This window comes from Strix aluco, chromosome 2 (genome assembly GCF_031877795.1).
Source record: "Strix aluco isolate bStrAlu1 chromosome 2, bStrAlu1.hap1, whole genome shotgun sequence".
Taxonomy (NCBI): domain Eukaryota; kingdom Metazoa; phylum Chordata; class Aves; order Strigiformes; family Strigidae; genus Strix; species Strix aluco.
In genome coordinates, this window is record NC_133932.1 from 45,370,007 (window position 1) to 45,391,899 (window position 21,893).

The following is a 21,893-nucleotide window of genomic DNA, read 5'->3' on the forward strand; positions in this document are numbered from 1 at the left end:
ACTAAGGAGCATATGAAGCAAAACTAAAGGGTATATTTCATAGTTTTCTTAAACTCTTTACTTTCTGTCTCCTGATGTAGAAATGGAGGCAACTATAAAATGCTGCTATTCTTATCTGACAGAATTTTATATTCTTTTTCATTACAAATGCAAATTAGAATCTTAGACTAAAGACAGGAATGTCCCATGAAATTTAGAGGAACACTTTCTCTTCCCATCTCAGAAACTAAAAATATATGAAGTTAACTTTATACCTCTCTCAAAAGGAAAATTGGAGACACTGATGCTCTTTGAGCAGTATGCATCTGAGATGTAAAAACAGGACATTCTTTCAGTAATTCATGTCTTCACTTATTCAAATGATTGAATTAATGACTGTGAAACTAGCAAACAACTTGCCAGACTGAACAATAAAATGGTATCTGGTTTTTTTTCTGCAGTATTTTAGTAATTTGTTTTGTTTTGTTTTGATTATTCTTTGAGATTATATCTTCTGCATGTTATTTTATGGTTTTTACAATTTCAAAGTGGTCTATCCTTTATCATAAAGTAGCTTCTGCACTGAATGTTGTTAGACTAATACTGGCAGCAGAGCAATTCAAGTGGTGAATTACAATGAAATTATATACTCCATAACTGAATAAGCAACAATAAGCAACTCTATGGTTTAGTTATATCTTAGGGAGTATTTAAAAGAACTGCTAATCTTTACAAGATATATGGCGGAAGCAATTATTTAAAAGGGATTACTTTACAGGAAAATAAGTTTTAGACTTCTTAATAGAAGTTTGGGGTGCTCTTTCACTAGTAAAGAAGTTGCTAAGAAATATATAATTGACTGCATTATGTCAAACTCCAGGCTAATATATTTAGAAGTCCTCAGGATTAATGGCTTTTCATAAAATAATAACTGCAGGTTGTTGAGCTTTCTCTAATGAAAGAGGAATATTAACTAATCATTAAAAAACATTTTAAAGTCGAACATATACAATACTCTTTTAATGCATGCAGTGAAATTCACTGTTCATCCAAGTGCATGTATGCAAATATAGTTTGCACATTTAAGTCAAAAATATTATAGACTCTGCACTGAGCACCTTTATTTTGACTTGGTACTTATTTCAACTCTGACAATGAGAGAAGAACGTTTTTCATTGTTTTATCAGCTTTTGCTATAATGTATCATATTAACTAAGGGTATATTTCCAGACCAAAGAAAACCACAAGAAGAAGTACTTAGTTTGAATGAACTCTGTTTCCATCAGTGATGCAAACAAATGTGTCTTCTCTGTTCATACACGGAATGCTTCATATGGCACAGGGATGGATGTACTGAATGCATCAGCAGTGGTGACCAACAAATCAGTATCAGTTGTCTTTATGCATTCAGACTTGTACTGCTATCATTACACTCTGACACCAAGTATGTTCTGTAATTACTTAAGAGGTTTTTCTTTAAGGCTTAAATCTAGGCACCTGAAGGATTTTTTGTGTCCAAAAAAAAGGTCAGATTTAATCAGTAAGTTAAATCATTGATGAAATTCTGTCTCTTATTGCAGGTCAAAGATGTAATGAAAAACATCATGGCTGGACTGCAGCAGACAAACAGTGAAAAGATTCTGCTGAGCTGGGTCCGCCAATCAACTCGTAATTATCCACAGGTCAATGTTATCAATTTCACCAGTAGCTGGTCTGATGGATTGGCTTTCAATGCACTCCTCCACAGTCACAGGTAGGAAAAGGAACTTTTCAGTGAGCTTGTAACAGATGGCTGTAACAGGGCTTGAGGATGGTGAATCTATTATGTGAGGGTTTTAGCTGCTTCCTGTGTGGATGCTTCAGCATTCTTTTAAATATCTGCCTGTTTGTTTTGACCTGGGTGCTGTCTCTGTTGTCAGTCTGAATCCTCTTGAGAGAGGGGGTCTGAACTTTTCACAGCACAACCGAATATGCTCAGTTCAGATCCATTTCTGGAATCTCAGTGTATATACCAAGTAGATAGTCTGAAGGAGTACAGGCTTGGGAACTTTTGAGAAGAGCAAGGAATAGATCCAAAACCAAGCCTTTGACGTTGTCCTAGTGGGAGAAGGAGATTTTCCTGTGGGGACTTAGAGGAAAATGTAGCATTTGTTGAAAGCCTCTGATGGTTGCTGGGCTGAAAGTATGGATTTGCCTCTAAAGGACACAGCTGGAGAAGGTAGCCTTCGTTTTCAAAACCTTTCATGTTGTTCTGCTATCTGATTTGAGTTTTCACTCTCTCTCAGAAGTTGTCTTGTTCTAGTCTATGCTGTATAAAACTCTACCTGTAGAGATTCAGAGTCCTCTGGGGATTCTGTGTACTTGGCTTAAGGAAGGTGTGCAAGTCAATCTATCCTAAAGGTCTAGTTCTTGCCACTACTAGTTTTAAAGCAGCACTTATTTTTCCAATGTGCTAATCCTTCTGATCTGTCTTCTTCTACTTCTATACTTCCTTCCTAAAGGGGGCTGTCCTGCAAGGTGGCTGACTGCTCCAAATTATCAGTGAGTTGAGTTTTTGGACAGCTAAATGGGTATGTTCTGTTTAGTAAGAGACAACAGGGATTTACAAGATACTAATACAAGTCAGGCCATTTCTTTTTAGTTGCATTAAAGGCATAAAATAAAGCAAAATCCTTCTAAAAGCATAGTCTGAGACAATATATGCCTTCCAACTTAAGCAGTGAAGAGTTGCAGATATTTCTTTCCAAAATTTTCACTGGCTCATGTATTAGTTTCTGAATAAAACTTTGATTAAGTCTACTGCTGTTGTAGTCCGAAGACTAACACTGACAGCCATTTACAGTGGCTATGCCTTACACTACCATCCCAGGCACAGTAGGCAACTCTTGCTGTGAGTCCATTTTTTCACCTTGTATATACCTGGGAGCCTTGAGTAGATCTGACAGAACTAGGGTCCAGGAATTTTCAATTACAATTGTTGTTTGCTTGTAATGTTAGGAATGAGGTATTATCTTAAAGAAGAATTTATTATACTTTTAAAGGGCTTTGTGTATGTCTTTCACCTGCGTTCAGTATTTATAACATTATGTGATGGTTTAGTCCCTGTCGAGGTCTGAGACCACATGGCCGATGCCCCTCCCCCACAAAGGGAGTGAAATACAAAGCCCCAGGGCTGAGATAAGGAGAGGTTTAATACAACAATACAACAGCAACACAACAAACAACAACAATAACAATAATAATAACAGTAATAACAATGAACAGAACGAGGTATGTACTGATACAGCAGTGAGAGGACCGGCTGCCCTCACTGATTCTTCCCTCGCTAAAGTGCCGGGAGGTGAGGTCAGCATGGTATATGAATAACCCTGCTAGAGCTTCCCCCAACTGCTGGGGAAACTTAACCCTATCCTGGCTAAACCAGGACACATTAACAACTGGCTTTTCCACCATCCTGCTGTTACTCTGCCATTGATATGCTCACATCTTCTTTGTGTTGATGCAAGTGTTTATGCAGGTATTAAGAGAACTGTGTTTGGGGAGCTAAATAAGAAAAGAACTAAAATATAGTGACTAAGTCACTACCTTTTGATAACTACTTTATTCACTGGTCATTCATGAAAATGTGGTTTGGTTGTTTTTCATTCAAACACTCTCTAAACTACTTTTTTTGTTATTTCTGCTGATGATAATTTCTCATTTTAATTTGCTTTGTCTCTCATTTCATAAGTGGTTTCATTCTGATGGACCTGAATATAAGAATGCAATTATCCTGTAGTAATCAATCAATCTGTTTCTTTCTAAAGATCTGATTCCATACTTGCAGATGATTTTTCTTTTTTTAAAAAAAAAGCTTTGTGTGGGATACTCTTCTGTCTGCATTACTCACCTTCACAGAAGCTCTGTTGCAGTGTGGGAGCTTACACATAATTTCTGTAGGCATGAATACCTTTTTGTCTTCCTAAAACTTTTTCTATACACAGCCTTATTAAGTGGGAAAGTGGTGTTTTTAACTCAAACACCAGGTTACTTGAGTCACACAGGAACGCTGTGATACAAAAAGGACTGAGTGATTCCTACTACTTTCGGTGGCACAGTTCTGCCTCTGTTGCATTGGATACAGGTGGAAAAGAAAAAATAGATACACCTCAGAGGGAAAATACTTCACTTCAAAAATGCCAAAATATAGTTATGCTGAAATTATATTGAATAACTAATTATTACTGTAGACTCAAAGGCTAAAACTAGTAGTACTCTATGCCATTGTAACTACCTTGATTTAATTTTCAGCAAATCAGTGCAGGTCTTTTCACCTAGACACAGTATCTTTTCACCTAGACACAGTATCAGACTGCCTGTTTCCTGATTAGGGTATCTGATACTTAGATATTCAGATTGCATGCTCTGCAGGACCGTATAATATCATCCAGTGTCTGAAATCAGTAACTGGGAATTCCTTTTTGTCCCTTTCTGTAAGAAGAGCTCCAGAAGTCTGAACAGAGGCTCTTATTCAGGAGCAGTCCCTAGTTGGGGAAGGCAGTTGCCTGCCTAAGCCACATTGGGATTGCCTAGACAAATCTCTATTTGTCATACTTTATGCACTGATGTGTTCATTTCAGTGCAAAGTTCACCAGTGGTGAACATTCATTTCCTGCTCACTACAATTTATGCACTTTATTCAGGTTTTCTAAAACAGGGCTGCAAAACTTAAGTTCGCTTTTACTCTGCTTGTGTCTGCTGCCATAGATCTTGCATAGCTTTCTGCACAGTGAGCCTATCTTCAGTAGAAGTGAAAAAGAACTACTCCACCGAAGTCTTGTCTCTTGCCTCAGTAGTTAGTGCACTCATCTGGGAAATGGCAAGTGTGGATTCAGATTCCCTGCGGCAATTCTCCAAGACTCCAAGGCACACCAGTTGTCGTCTTCTGGACTTTAATCACTAAGTTATTCTGCAAAAGTCTCAGAGGAAGACCTAATGTTCTCTGAAGCCCCAAGTCAGGCATTTTTAAGATGAACCTCTGTGCTTAGTGTGTCCTCTATGTTGATTTTTGGTGACTTTACACTTCATGTTTAGTATGCGGGAGCACTGAATTGCCCTTCAAGATTCAATCAATAAAATAGGTACACTAAGACACTCTGAGTGTTCAGGATCACCTAGCTCTATCCTATAAGAACAAAAAGCCTTCTCTGAGAAGCGTTTACACCTAATTTAGTCACTCTGAAATGCAGGTACCTACTTGTTGGATGTCAGGGTGTCTTGGCTTCATGCCTAAAGAAGACTGTGAATATACACTTGAGAAAAGTTGATCAACACTGCTTTACATGAAATCTCAGAGAAACCTGGTCTTACACATCCTATGCTTTATTAATATTTTGTGGTTTACATATATAGAATGACAAGCCTTCTGAAGACAGGCACTTTTGAATTTAGCTCCTGTTTTCCCTCTTTGATTTTCTGTTACTCCAGTTCTCCTGTTCTACTTCTTTCTCTTCCATTTCCTTGTTGTCCATAATGTTTGGTCCAGATATTCACTTTTTTTTCCTGTCTTCCTCTGAGTTTATTCCTCTGTATTTCATTAATTCACTTTTTCCATTGTTTTTCCTCCTTCATTATTGTCCCTTTCTATAATACCTTTCAGTACCTCTCTATCTCCCAACAATTTTTATATTGAAAAAGGCTCTTGAAGAAGAACAAGGATTTGTTGCTCTAACTGTCAGAACAGCTACAGTTGTCTTTATGATTACTTAGGAACTAATCTAGTATCTATAGAAAATACATTGGTGGAAAATTTCATTTTTAAAGATTTAAAACATATGTTCATCATTCCTGGAACTTAAAAGGCTTTGATGATTTAATTGTCAAAAATAGTCTTTACTGCAAATTGTAGCTTCTCCTTTTGACTGAAGTCTGAGCTTAGCCTTTCCTTCAGGTGTATTTCAGAGGTAAGCCATAAGCCTTCTACATTGACTCTCAGGCTGTAATTTGTGTGCAGTCTTTGTCACATTTAGATGTTCCCAGGAATGGAAGCACAATTAGTCACAAAAAGGCTAGCAATAGTTTGAAAATCAGGTATGATAATGAACTCATACGGTGGACCTGGTGCATGTATTTTTTGCCAATTTTAGCACTATTCCTAGACTGTCTGCTACCAAAAAAGCCACCAATAAAACAAACAAAAATATCTCCAACATTGAAAGAATTATGCTAGCCAAAGTTTTCCATAGTATATAGGCTCTCTGAAAGCGAGGGAAGATTTCCTGGTAGCATTAAAGTAATTTCTTTTTAACATCTATAGGAATCAGTCTCTCACAATATGCAAACATTAAATTTTCTTTTCTAAACTCAGTCCTATTTTATTTGCTTTTGAAAACAGTGTCTCATAATACTTTTATGGTATAAAGTTAAGAATGGTATTTTGTCATAAAGCAGAGGGTTATTAAGATCAGTTACTACATGCTGTGGTTAGTCCTACTGCGTATCTAAACCACACTAATATTTTTACAATTAGATTTTTCTTTTAAAAACAATTCAAGCCTTTTTTTATAACTGCATCAAAATATACACTATACTGTAGTCTCTATATTACCTCATCTGAAATATTTTCTGAGCACTCAAATGTTTAAGTTGTAAACTAGTAGAAATAGATCTAATTAGCATTCTACTTTCAGAAAACACGACATACAGTAAATAGGATTTTTTTAGTCACACTGTTTTACTGTGTTTTCAGGGAAATTAACTTTTTTGCAAACATAATTTTTTGCAGCTCACAGCAGATATTGGCAAATAATTTTGAAGGAAATACATATAAACTTTAAAATAAATAATCTTATGTTTACAGTAATTTTATGTCTTTGATTTATCCTTCAACAGGATAGCTGAAGTTTCATGTTCAGCTTAAATTTACAGCCCGTGTTACATTTTTGTTGCACTAGCTTTGTGGGCAGCTCCTTTTGGGGTTGGGGAGGGGAAAGGAGAAGAATAGCAGGAGGAAGTCAATTGAGTAGATAAAGATGGGAGACAGAATTACATCTCTTCTTGGGTTTGACATTAACACACTCTGGATTTGCTACTAACAATATGTTCCATGTGTCCATCTGATCTTTAAAAAGGAAAATAAAAAAACAACCCCCAGCCTCTCTTACAGCACGCTTCTGTGCTTTTCTAAGTATGTCATTCAGTTTGATTGCTAAATAGTATTTACCTGTTTCACCATAAAGTGTCCAGGCTGAGTGATTGTGTGAAACATTTGAGGACAGGCACTGCATTACAGAAAATAACATTATATTCATCATAGTCATAGTTAAGGCCCTCATTGTCAAGGGATAAACACATTGGAAAGTTGTTATACCTTGATCTTTCTTCCATTTATACCATTGTTATATTTTAAGTATCTGCCCTCCAAAAACATCCTAGATAGTACTAAATGATCCCTCTTTCATGGTTCAGGTGCAAAACCCTCAAAAATGGAGGGAAAAAGAGTTAAGGCAGCCTTGTTGAATTCCCACAAGAATATATGTGCACAAGCACAATGACTCCAACTCTGAAATTCCTTAAATTTCTGAGACATGGAAGGCTTAAATGCTATTATTAAGGAGAGGATACTGGCTTTATGTGAATCATCAAAAAGATCTAATATGGTTCCTTTTACTTTGATGGTTGATAATAATGGAATAACTGCATGCCTTAAATAAGAAACAAAATCAAACCAATCTCTATCCTTTAAGTGGTGATATTTTCATTTTTCTTGTATATTGTTTTCAGTGATGCTTTTTGGTGGCTTTTTGGTTGGTTTGTGTTGGGTTTTTTTTTAAGGGGTTCAAACAGTAGCGTGGAATTTGCATCAGGATGAATATTCTCTGCACCTCCTTGAAGGGATTAAAAGAAAGTAAGAGACTAGCATGAAGCACTAACTACGTAGACATAATACACTGTGAAAGCAGTACTCTCAGTGGGAAGCTTTATCTCTCATAGTCCTTCAACCCACCATTCACTTGCTTACGACTGACTGTTTTATTTTGATCAGGTATTTCTAATGCCCTTTTTCTGTCATTTTACAAAGGGTTACTTTGAGTAGATATTCCCATTTGTATCATCACCATCTCTCTATGGACATTTAGGCTCTTTAGCAATTGTTTTTAATGATGAGTGTGAGAAGCAGTGGAGCACAGGTTACCTGGCAAAGCTACAAGGGCACATCAGTGAGCCCGGGGTGTGAATTTTCAGAATACAACGATAAACTTGGAGTAAGACACCTTGAATGGTATGTTCTGCATTGAACTGAATAAACATGGCAGCAGCTGTGGAGTGGCACCATCACCCTAGGAATATATGGAAACTTTAGTGTTTTGCTAAGGAAGAGAGATCAGTCCTGCTACAGCTGAAACTCTCCCTACTTCAGGCTCCAGATCACAGAGAGCTTTCCCCATTTACTTCTTTTAATCTTTTTCCTCCAGATGGGTGCCAGAGGGAGCTTTGCCTCTTTCCTCTAACTTTGCTGATGCTTTTTTCTTTTTTTTTCCCCTAGCCCTTTAATCAGGATTTTGAAGTGGGAACAAGTGGCATTCATTAGCTTCCTCCTTGCTCCTTTAAAATGCTTGAACTTAGGCCAGGTGACTGCCTTAGAAATGAGCACTTAACTGCAGCTGTTTCTGCTTCATGGTGGTAGAGTGGGGAGGGAAGAAGGAAAATGGAATTTAAAAAGGTCCCTGGCTAGAACAAGCAAAAGTTTGTCTTCATTAAGTTAAAGGAAAAGTAGAAGTAAAAGCAATAATATAAAGAAGTATGAAAACACTTTTGTTGTAACAAGTTACTAGGTTACATGCTAGTTACTGGTTCCTGTTTTTTTTTAATTGTGAGAGTACTGAAGACATATACAAGATTTTCTTGTATAAATAAAGTTAGAACAACAAGAAAACCACAACTTTTCTCTTAAGAAGGAGATGGTATCTTTTATGATCTAAATGTGGCTCCTTTCTACATACACTGATGGAAATTTTTTGTAAATTAGATCTATAAGTTTCTCTCTTGCTAAATTATTTTATTGTAGTCCAGTTCTCATAGCATTATAACCTTAGCTGGATTATAACATTATAACCTTATACAGCTTAAGAAAATGGCCTATTAAAGCATGCATGGTGTTTTTTTGTGAAGTTCATACTTACCTTTGTGTAAATATTTTTTACCAAAAGGTATGTAAGTTATACAGGTTGCTGTTTTAAAGACTTGTGATACTGTAGAAATGAGTCACTTCAGAAATTCTGAAGATATGAAAACAATCCATCCTGTGATGTTAAAGTATCTTCAAAATATTTCCCTTTGTTCCTTCAGAATTCTCCCTCTGGAGTGTGTGTTTTGTTTCTCTTACTTTTCTTGCATGTGCACCCTTGCAAAATTCATTACCTCTTCAGGTTTCACTGTCATATGCATCTTAGATGAATTAACTTCAGGTTCCTATGGAAAAAGCTTATTTGAATGAGTTTAGTAAGTAAATAAACCAACTATCAGAAATGCTGTTTACTTTTTCTTCACTGCTTATAAATGCTTGTGGGGGTTATTTGGTCATAATATCAATAGCTGCCCTGATGAAAGTTAGCTTTCCCTTTCTGACAAAGATTTAGTAGGTGGTCTCTGGGGGAAAATAAGAGTAAACTTTGAAGATGTGTCTTGAAACTGTGTATTGCTGATAGGGGCTGTGGCTAGGAACAGAGCATTGTGGTGGGATGAATTTACTAGACAGTTGTTTCCTGCCTCTGAGTTTTGTTTTGTTTCTTGCTTTAAATTCGATGGTAACCTGTTGGTTTTTGTAGTAACTGTGGTTTGTCTTCTCCGTGACTTTATTTTCTACACAGAGGTATGGCTGTATTTGTTTGGCCTTGGTATATTCCAGATTCAATTTTCTTACCTTGTCTGATCTATTTCCACCATAAATTATGTTATTGGTTTGGGAAAAAAAAAAAGACTCCCTTTTATACTTTGTGAGTATTTTCCTTGCAAAAGTATTTTGAAAAACTTCACGTTTGTTTTTCCCTTGCTTTTTTTTTTTTTCCACTTTTTTCTTTTGTTGTTTTTCCATTCTGCTAGTTATAGGTACTGCAGGTACAAAAAGTACCTTGTGTTCCGTATAAATTTTGATTTTTACACTATAAAACTTCTTCACTGAAGCTTTTAATCCTTTCAATTTTGGCTCTCCATGATCTTGTCATAAACTAATACAAGACCAGCGCTGTTTTAGCTGCTCAGTGAGTGGCTAGATGGAGTTCAACATGTTCTAGTTAATTTTAACTTCTTTGAACATGCATATGCTTGTATGTATTCAGGGAGAGGAATGAAGACTGCTAGTTATGTCTCCTTTGCTTACTCCCTGTCAGACATGAACCAGGCTGCTCACTATGTGAGAACAGATTTCCTCTCTCTTTGTAGAATTTGAACAATATGGAGAGAGCAAACAAAGGTGGAAAATCAGTATTCCATTTTATTTCTTTTCTCTACTATTTCATACCTGCTCAGCCCTGCATTTAGAACTCCTTAGAAAGCTAATAATAGTTATTTGACATTCTGTTTCAGTATTGTTTCAGGGATTTTAAAAAGCTATTTGCCATATACACAATTCTTAATCTTCTAGGCTGTAATATCTCCTGCAATCATGCTTGGCAGTATTGCAGCATAAATATACCCAGTGAAACATCTACACACATAGCACTGAGAAGCTGATGCTCCAAGCTGACATTATGACACACTTATTCTATACATGGTGCTACTAAAATGTGTATAGTCAAGTATTATTTCAGCAAATGGAAAATCAGGAAAGTTAAATTGCTGTTGGATTAAGGAGAGCTTTTTGAATTTTTATTTTTTTTTTAATTAAGTTGATGCTTGTCACAGCTGAGTTGCAGTAGGTGGTTATATACATTTAAGTTGGCTTGGAATCTGTGCTGTCTTCTTTATGTACAATACTAAAAAAATTCAGAAGAAACCTGTCAATGACTTACTGAAGCTTACTACTTCTCTTTTATAGCTGTATCTCAGAAGGTTCAAATTTTTGCCATTCATAGTAAGTGTAGAAAGGGAGATGCTGTGTATGCTCTACACAGGAAAATGCATATGCAGTGGAGCTAGTAAGCATGAAAATTCAACCAAGGTGTTCTACAACATGACGTTGTCTGAAACTTTGGTTTTGAAAGTTTTGTATTTGTATGAGTGCTTGGGTGTTTGGTTTGGTTTTTTTTAAAAAAATGTAATTTTCTCTGTGTCTTATATTGAGAATCCTACCCCTACAGAAGATGTGATGGTAATAATCGTGGCCAATCTGGACACATTAATTTGAAAATATACTCCTGGATTACACTATTGAGAAGTTGGATGAAATTGAACATCTAAGATATTATTAATAATGAGAGGTTTTTCAAGAGGAATAAGACAATATTGTGTCATTCCTCAATGAATAATTCTAAATGTTATTGTTCTTGCCCAGTAAAGTCCAGACTGGTTAGAATAAGGCATATTCCTGTGTATAAAATCTTGTATCACCAAATGAGTCATGGTTGTGTTGACATAATGTGTTGGTCTGAGCAGCACAAGTGTGATTAGAACTCAAACCAAATTTCTGCAAAAACATTTGGAGGGGGAACATAGTCCCTCAGATATAATTATTTTCTTTTCTTGTCCTAAAAGCTTTTGTCACTGAATGATCTTTTTACACCCTAGTCTCTGTAGTATTTGTTCAACACTTCCTTGCAGAGCTTTTTAAGAAAGTCATAACAGATAGCTTTGTGGTTACTATAGTGTTCTCTTTGCTAAATCTGATGTATGAGCTTATGCATGTTATGCCATATGCCAGCCAATAAGTGTTAAATTTGGGGAAAATAAAGAATTGAAGAATATCCATATGCCTGTAGTGTAAGGTGTAGGAGTGTGGTGGGTTGACCCTAGTCAGCAGCTGAGCACCCACACAACCACTTGCTTGCTTTTCCCCCTCCTCTCCCGGAACAGGGAAGAGAATAGGAAAAGCAAAAGCAAGAAAACTCATGAGTCAAAATAGAGACTCTTTAATAAAAGAAGGAAGGAAAGAAGAACAGAAAAACAAGTGATGCAAAGGCAGTAACTCAGGATCTTCCACAAGCAAACTGATGCCCAGCCAGTCTCCAAGCAGCAGCCACTTTGGAAGACAAAATCCCCCACCCTCATCTTCCTTTACAGAAGTATTTATTGCTCACCAAGTTATATAGTATGGAGTATGGAAGGTTTGGACTGGATATTAGGAAGTATTTCTTTACAAAACAGTTTGTTAGGCGTTGGGATGGGCTGCCCAGGGAGGTGGTGGAGTCCCCATCCCTGGAGGTGTTCAAGAGTCGGGTTGACATAGCGCTGAGGGATATGGTCTAGTTGGGAACTGTCAGTGTTAGGTTAAAGGTTGGACTGGATGATCTTCAAGGTCTTTTCCAACCTTGATGATTCTGTGATTCTGAGTATCCCTTTGGCCAGTTTGGGTCACCTGTCCTGGCTGGGTCTCCTTCCAGCTTCTTGCCCACCTCCAGCCTATTTGCCTGGGGGAGGCAGAGGGGATGGGGAAAAGAGAAGGTTTTGATCCTGTGTAAGAACAGTTCAGCAATAGCCAAACAATTGGTTTGTTATTAACACTGTTTTAACCATAAATCCAAAACACAGCATCATATGGACTGCTATGAAGAACATTAACTCCATCCCAGTCATACCCACTACCAGGAGGATGGAAAAAATGTGCAGACATAATATGCATTTTGAAAATGCTTGTGTTTTAGTACACAAACCAGTCTATGAGATCATGGACTTAATGCATCCATGACAAGAAACGGAAATTATCACCTAAGTTCCTCTCCCTTCCCCATCCTGCCCACAGCCAAATTTAATATTTTGAAGTTGTTCTGTATGTGGGAACGAGAAACCTCTATTTTTAAATAATATTTAAGATTCTCTGCATAGAGAAACAAAATACCTTAGAATAACTTAATTGTTACTATGTAAATCACTCCTCTCAGAAAAAAATTGGACAGCAAAGGTAACTGGGAAATTACTACTGCATAAATCGCATTTTTCCTTTGCTCTTTTGACATTAGTACAGTATGATGCAGTAAGCGTTTTTGCCATCTACTATAACTATGGGAGACTGTTTAAAATTAATTTTTAAAATTAATAAAAATGTAAATAAATCTGTCATAACTAATTGCAACATTTTAATTTGTGTAAATAACCTACTCAATTTATCTGTAGATAAAATTATACGTTTAAATGTTTTCTGATTTAGGACACTATCAAAGTCACAAATAGTATAGTTTGTTTTCTTCATATTATATGCACATTAATTACAAAATACCTGATTAAACTTTTTTTTACAGAATGCCTGATAACAAATTCTGATATCCTAATGGATAACTCTCAGATGAAATGCCAAAGATCACAGTGTATCAACATTATTTATATTGCAAACAGTGCAGTTGGTAATACAAGAGCCTCAGATTGAGTATCTGAGCTGTAATTCAGTTTTGGTCATTCTGTCTTTTTTTCTTCAAGAGCATTTAGTGTTCTAGTGCTTTTGCTTCTATCAGCTAAAACCTATGAATGGAAGACAGTTTTATACTCTTCTGAAAAGTGTGTATTTTTTAAAGGTATTTGTAAGAAAAGTGGCACTTGCATCTATACTGCATACATTGGCAGGTCATGAATTTTTGAACCTGTTGTCTGGTTTCAATTGGATATAACAACAAGCTGGTAATCTCAGAAGCAATTACATTCTTTGAAATAGTAAGTGAAGTGAAGTGAAGTGAAAATCTAGTGGCTGGAGAGAGGAGGAAGACTGCAAAATTATCTCAGCAGATATCTCTCCTGCTTGTCCTGCCACAAGCCAGTCCCTGTGTGCACAGCCACAGCACGTGGTTGTTCTCACCCAGGCACTCTTCAGGACTGGAAGAGGGGAGCAAGCCCACTGCTGACATTTTAGGCAGTGACAGGAGCAGAGCACAATGGGTGAAATCAGGAGGTTTGGGGGAGTGAGGTTATAGGCTGTTGGGACTTAGTGGAGAATAAGAAATGTGATTAATGTGATGGTGATGGATATGAATGAATATAGGATGCAAAACCATTAGAAACCAAGCTTTATTCATTCCAGAACTTTGCAAGTTCTTTCATGAAGAAAATAAAAAAGTAGTAGCTGATAGCTATAGAAAAATGTAATTAAATCTAATGCTAAAAAAGAAGAAATTTACTCTTCCTCTTATATTTGCTTTAGACCAGACCTATTTGATTGGAATGCTGTTGCTTCTCAGCAGTCACCTGTACAACGATTAGACCATGCATTCAACATAGCCAGGCAACATCTGGGCATAGAGAAACTCCTTGATCCTGAAGGTTAGTAGAAATTATGTTCTTTTCTCTACATGAAAAATCAATTTTTCCATGCATTAGATTAAGGTTTTGCAAGATAAATCATAAACTGAAGCAAAATCCTTTGTTTATTTATGTTTTAATGTTATCTTTGTGCTCTATTGAAATATCTTAAGAACTACCTTACATGCTCTAAAGCAATTTTTTTCCAGGTTTGGGGCCAGAGGTTTAATGTGTGTGCACTGAATTAAAGGTATCTCAATAAGTAGCTGATTTCTGTTTCAAAGCTTTAGAGCATCTGCAGCTTTCATATCTTCTGGAAAGATCATGAGTCAAATTACCTTTTAATATATATCCAAAATGCGTATTCGAATTCTAGATACTCATATCTTTAAAATATGACTTATACATCTTCTGTATGTTGAAATTTATTCAGGATGACATGACTCATATCACTATCATTTAGTCTTATACGTAATAGACTTGTCTTACCTGTCTTTTGAACTTCCTTATGCAGTCATGTTTGAAAAGTTTCTTGGTTTTCACATTATCCTTTTAATTTTGTCCATTTCTGTATGTTCTCTGCCCAACTTTCTGAATTGCTGAGAGCCTAGGTAATTTTCCCTTGGAGAACATTTCTTAAACGTTCTTTACTACAATGTGATGTTGAACAGCTATTTTACTTACTTTTTATGTATGCCTTTGTATATATACACACTGTCTTTTTCCACAGCATGATCCATATGCTATATTTTCATGCAATTTCCTATTAAGCCACTAATAAATGGAGTTTTCTCTATGTTTGTGCTGTTCTCAGTAGCTCACCTTGTGGTGAGTTTATGACGGGAAGAATCAGAATTTAACATAATGTGAAAATTAGTCTAAAACATAGCATCGGGTCTCTTAATGTTTAAATATAGTAGGGTGTGTCTCAAGATTGAACTCATAACCTGTATCCCATGTATTTCCCTAGGAGAAATATGTGAAAAAACTGTCTGCTTATGATGTAGTTCAGCATCATAAAGCTCTCTGCTCTGTAACCTTACTGCTTTGTAGAGTGAAAAAACGGTTAGAGGAGGTGGTTTAATTCAAGAAGGTGATACTTTGTGTAGAATTAAAAGAGGAGGCTCTCAAGCAGTTCTCAGAATTGGAGCAGCAAGTAAGATTTGAATCAAAGGACAGGGACTTGCCACCTCATAGGTGAAAGCTTTGTGTGTGCCTCTGAGTGTCCATCTTGTCTGCAGTCAAATAGTTCCCCTTGTACCAGAAATGTATGGGGTGTCTGTAGTGCAACTTGTGAAAGGAATGCACAGTAAAACCAGTACAGCACGGCTTGCTAGGACACTATCTTTCATCTCTAGAACTGAACTTGTGTGAACCACTAGAGGAGGAACAGGCTTTCTACATGCTAAAGCATGACATTCAGCTTGTGAACTCTGAATGAGATTGGAGTTGAAAACTGGGTTGCACAACTGAATAGATATGGTTGCAGTCTTTGCTATAATTGGTTGAACTTTCTTCTTAAAATAGATTAGCGGATAAGTTATTTTCTGTATGCATAAGTCACTTCTGATTAGACATTTTATTCTGCTTTTGGCAAAGATACTTGCAGTTGTTTAGCCAACAACTGAAAAACTCTTAAACATTGGTAGTTTTCCAAATATCTGCTGTAATTATTTGCTATTCAGTGTTGTAAATTGTGGTGCTTGCCACCTATGATTTTTAACTCTACAAATTAAAAGCTGCAAACTTTTCCAAATAAAAAGTAAACTCTGTACCTATTTGAAAACATATGAATTTGTGAAACCATTACAATATTGTTCATGATAATAAATCTATTCCTAGGCTGCAAAGTAGAATTACTGGTAGGTAAGTAAGTGAGGAATCTTGTTTGAAAATTCCAGCATACTACTTCTGTAATTTTACTTTGTATATTTTTTACCTCTCCTAATTAGATACTCAAATATCTCTTAACAGCATATTGTGTAACAACATTCTCTTCTCTCCTCTCACTGTTAACTTTAAAACTGCAAAGTGCTACTGTAGTAGGACAAAAAAGGAGTAGGCATTCAGTGGTGAAACAGTATTTTCATGTAACAATATTTGTCAAAACAGCACATATGTAATTTGTGAACACTTTAAAATTAGATTTTGTTAATTAAATGTTTGCTGTCTTGATATTTTGAAAATAATTTGTAGAAAGGAAGCTGATATTCAGTAAGCCCTACTCTTCTGCAACCATATGCAGCAGTCAAAAAAAGGATTTGGGTTTTTTTGGTTGTGTTCTGAAGTTACTGATGATTGATACCTCTTGAAACAGATGACTAGGGAGTCTGTGTTAGCAATTGCATTTTTAAAAGTAAATATTTTTATTCAGCCAGACATTGATTTTCTAGGTTATATATGAAATTCTTTTGTTTCTGAGGTTGCTGATATTTCAAGTCTGTCCCATGAGAAGTAGTCCGTTTGCTTCCGAGGTTGTTGATGTTTTGAGTGTATCGCCTGAGCAGCTTTTAAAACACTGTTTCAGAATTTGATCTCCATTTCAATCTCCAAAGTGGTTAAGATACAGGCTATATTTAAGTATTTACTGTAAAAGCTGTGTTGTGGAAGTTAAAACTTTTGATTCATTCAGAGACAATGGTTCTTGCTTTTTTTCTCTTATATTGACTACTAAGAGTGCTTTTTTACATCAGTAACGTATCTTAAAGCAAGCACTTTGCTTAGTTTTTAAGCAAGTGAACTTGACAAAACCTACCCTAAACAATTGTATTTATACTGACGATGCAAGCGTCTTAAAACACAGGCAAAAACACTAGGCATCTCCTATAAAAGGTTTTTCTGTGTCCCTTCATCATCTTAAGAAATTCTTATTTTATACAAGTCCTAAAGTAGTTTGACAAAATTGTCTTGTTCATGTATCTTGTCTATGAAGCATGATAATGTCTTCTCAGAGTATGCAACCTTACTAAGTTCCTCTTAAAAATAGCAAGTGGTATGTCTTCCTGCTTATAGCTTTGCTCTAAACAAAATTAGCTAAGGAAAGATTGTGATTAATCAGGTGTTATCTGAAGATACTGTGTTTTGATATAAATGCCCAAAATACGCTACAAATGCGGCATAGAATAAATTTTGTAGAGCTATTTTGGTATCAGAATGTTCATAGTATTAGGGGAAAAAAAGCAAGCAAACTTGTCTGCAAGAATGAGATATGTGGTAGGAGCTTTATTCCAGCCTTTTCCCTTTCCTGTTCAGACAGGTGACAAAGCTGACCCCATTCCACAGCAAAAATTTTAAATAGATGTTAGCTATTGGTTCTTTGTTTTGTTGTTGGGTTTTTTTCCCCTGATGTTGAAAAGGTGTATAGAAAAACATAAAGGGCAGGATTCCTTCCTCTCTTCTGTCATGAAAAAGCAGTGGAAGATTCAGGTCTATGCTGGATGCAGGAGTTGAATGTACATAAAGTTTGCCAAAGATACTAAACTAGGAGGAGCTGTGGACTCCTTGTGGGTAGAGGGGCCTTACAGAGAGATCTGGATAGATTGAAGAGCTGGGCAATCACCAACCATATGAAATTTAACAAGAAGAAGTACCAGATTCTGCACTTGGGACAAGGTAATCCTGGCTATATGTACAAATTGGGGGATGAGAGGCTGGAGAGCAGCCCCACAGAAAGAGATCTGGGGGTTTGGGTTGATGGCAAGTTGAATATGAGTCAACAGTGTGCTCTGGAAGCCAAAAGGGTCGACCATGACCTGGGGTGCATCAGGCACAGCACAGCTGGCCAGTCGAGGAAGGTGATTCTCCCACTCGACACTGCACTGGTGCAGCACCACCTAGAGTACTGTGTGTAGTTTTGGGCACCTGAATAGAAGGACTTCAGACTATTAGAGTGTGTCCGGAGTAGGGTGACCAAGATGATGAAAGGCCTCAAGAGCAAGACTTACAAGATGCAGCTGAGGTCACTTAGTTTCTTCAGCTTGGAGAAGAGTAGTCTACAATTTTCTCAAGGGGGGCAGTGGAGGGGAAGGTGCTGATCTTCTCTCTCTGCTGCCCAGTGATAGGACACAAGGAAATGTTATAAAACTGCATCAGAGGAAGTTCAGTTTGGACTTTAGGGAAAGGTTCTTCACTGAGAGAGTGATTGGTCACTGGAGCAGGCTTCCTGGGGAAGTGGTCACGACACCAAACCTGTCAGAGTTCAAGGAGCATCTGGACCACGCCCTTAAGTCATATGATTTAGTTTTAGGTAATCCTGTGAGGAGCAGGGGGTTGGACTCGATGATCCTTATGGGTCCATTCCAACTTGAGATATTCTATGATCTTTTTGATTGAATCTTGCCAGTGAGTGAAACATCTATCTGCTATTCTGTAGTGTATGAAAGATAATGAGGGAAAGAATAAAGAGGTGTGGGGGAAATAGATTGATGGTGGAAAGTGTAATTTAGAAGAGTGTTAATGAAGACCTAGAGATTAGTGCAGGATTCAAAAGGAAAAATGTGTATGCAAATTAAACTTTTTAGGCCAAAATGTGCCTACGTAACTCACGGTGACTTTTTGTTATAACATTTATGATTATGCAGCTAAGATGTTTTAAATCTTGATAATACTCTCTGTGATCCTTCCAAAGAATAAATAGTTATTTTCCTTTGGTTGTTAAAAATTAATATTTGTGAGCTTCCAATCATGTCTTATTCAACTCAAAATATCATGCAATGAACATTGCCAAACCCAGGTCATTTTAACAGCGATTTTTGTTCAGATTTCAATGGCAAAGCTATAATGTGGAAAATTTCTACTACAGTAATGTGTATTTTTTAATGTTATTTTTATTTCTTTTTTCCTTTTTTTTTGAAGATCATTACTCTTGGTACAACTGAGGAAAATGTTTGACTGGTTTTTCGCACCTTTGTGATGACTATTGTGGTATTCTGGATGTAAATTTGAGTTGCTGACTTGAAAATATTTTTGTTGATTCTTTTCAATATAAATAACTCAGGTTGTTAATCTCTGACTGCTCTCTTGAATTTAGAATATTTTAGACATAAATAATATAACACTCTGAACATTTTTATATTAAAAATTATAAACTTAAAGTCTTCAGCTCCCTTTGTTCCTCACTTGTTATTCTAAGCTATTGTTATGTATGGGGAATGAGTAATGATGGAGATACTTGCCATCTTTGTTGGTATGGGTTCACTTCAGCTAATTTCAGCACAAAACTTAAAATATCTTAAGCAAATAAACCAAATGATGATGACATTAGCAATTATAACTTGTATATATGAAAGTTTTAACAATTGATCAAGCTGTTAAGATTAGTCTGTATCTTTTAATAACATCTAATTACCAGTACCTGCAGTTATATCATTTAGTAGTTAACTGATTCATTGTGATCATTCTACCTGTATTGCAGTTGTGGAAGAACATGATTCCAGTCTGCGCATACAAACTTGAGAAAATATACTAAAGGGTACTATGTTCCTTGTTGTGTGTCCACTTTTTCATGACCATCTTTTTAAATCTCACCAAGCAAAGAACAGGACAAGCAAACAGCAACAAACAGCTGTTATGGTCAGCAACACAGCAGTTACATGTTATTGGCTGTATACTCACTTTTACTTTTTACTTGGGGATAAAATACACATGCCATGTAGGAGCAGAAGAATCTTTTGAGGAACAGTAGGGAATGCTCTCTCGGAAACTTAATCTGGGAATACACCTGAGCTGTGTCTTCTTCCCCTTACAACAATTGAGTGTGAATGTGGTAGCAGAGGCAACAGCAACAGGAGGCAACAACAGCAGGAGATGAAGTGGTTGTGTGCTCCGTTCTAGCAATAAACATCTGATTCTTAGTTTAATGAACTTGTCCCTGCTGTCATTTTTCTGGGTCTTGTGTTTGTGCTAGCCCGATAATAAATAGACTGTGAAGTTATATAATGGCATTTCTGCTGTCCTTTTTAGCTGAAGTAATTATCCAGTTTCTTATACTTCACTGTGTAGCCTCATAAAAACCTCATTTAATCCATCCCAGTCACATTTTACATATTTTTCCTTAATTTGCACTGATGACATGAGTTTTTGGCACCATTATTAAGTGATAATGAGACTCAGACAGTTTTCCATTTGATAACTTTTTGTTTGATCTTGACTTTGCATACTTCTGTATCTCAACAGTAATGGATTCTACCATACCAGTAGCACAGAGAAAGAGGGGGAAAAAACTGTCAGCATTGTAGTTTCTGAAGTTGTTAACCCTGTCTGTACCCAGTAGCTGTATACAGTGGTAGCACTGTTTTTCAGTTCATTTTATTGCTCTTGCTGATATGGCTCATGTCAAGGGAGTATGAGAAGATAATTGTTTCCTATAATGTCCTAAACTTTAGAAGCGTTTTGCCTAGTCCAGTGTCTGGGATTTTTTAATTTTGTTTATTTTTTTTTTTAAAGCAGAGGGATGACAAGTCACAAGAACTATGTTTGATATTGTGCTTCTGAGAACAGTCAAGGAAAATGCTGGATCAAGTTTAGAAATCATTATTTCAGTTGCACAGTAACCTTATAATGGTTAGAAAACAAAATAAAAAAGGATTGTTTTCTTCAGGCTCCTTTTGGTTCTCAAATCCTGGAATACTTTTGGTTAAATAAGAGGAAAGTCTACAGGATTCACAATAATAAAGAAGTTAATTGTTACAGGATGTTGTTACTGGACTTTATCCATAAATATTTGGACAGCTTTATGTCCGGAGCTGCCTTTTAAACTAATGCCACTGAGTTGTTACCAGCAGTAAATTTTCAGCTGGGAAACTGTCATGGTGTCTATTACACAGCTATTCAAGAAAACAGACGCAGATTTGCAGGGATCTTCAGTCCTATGGCCAATTTAATGAATTATCAAGTTGCAAGATTGCTCATTATGTTATTTATTTTAGACATACCTTTAGTGACAACAGAAGATTGTGTTTGAAAACTGTCTTTGTATATTTGCTGGTTTGATTATTCAATATTCTGTCAGTATTTGAACCTGTGTGTATGAGCTAGGTAATGCAAAACAAAAATTCCTTTTCTGAGGGTCGGAAAAATTTACATTAATAATAAGTCATCAGTTATATATATTTTAATGTCTAATTTCTGGCTTGCTTTTGCTTCTATTTCAAAAGTAACAATATAAAATGCAGTGTAAAGATATACTTACATGAACTATCAAAGCCATTGTATCTAATTTGCATTGCCTGACCACTGTCAACAGCTCTGTTGAGGTATTCTGCAGCTGTGAATTTTTTTAATGTTTCTGTGGAATGTATGATTAGTGGATGGTTTTGGTATAGACACTGACTTCTAAAATTATGTCCTGTATCAAGCCAGTCAGTGAGCAGTTGTTAGCTCTTAGCAGTTTTGTTCACAACAGGAAAAAGATAAATCCCTTAAAAGGAATTAGGAGTTCTTAATCATGTCCCTTCTCCCTGCTATTTATTTGAGTTTTAAAATGTTCCTTTTAAAAAAAATATAGAAAAAATATGTTGAATTACTTTCTTCAAGTCTTATTCGTGTTCTGGCATATG

At 36.3% G+C, this 21,893-nt stretch overlaps 1 protein-coding gene across 8 annotated transcripts in view; it reads left to right on the forward strand.

Moving 5' to 3' along the window:
• DMD (dystrophin) overlaps window positions 1-21,893 on the forward strand; it is a 1,148,563-nt gene that overhangs the window by 240,615 nt on the left and 886,055 nt on the right. For all 8 annotated transcript variants that reach the window (XM_074814589.1, XM_074814586.1, XM_074814591.1 and 5 more), the window contains exons 6-7: window positions 1,560-1,732; window positions 14,240-14,358. In XM_074814589.1, coding sequence (XP_074670690.1) covers window positions 1,560-1,732; window positions 14,240-14,358 — 292 coding nt within the window. The remainder of the gene's footprint in view (window positions 1-1,559; window positions 1,733-14,239; window positions 14,359-21,893) is intronic.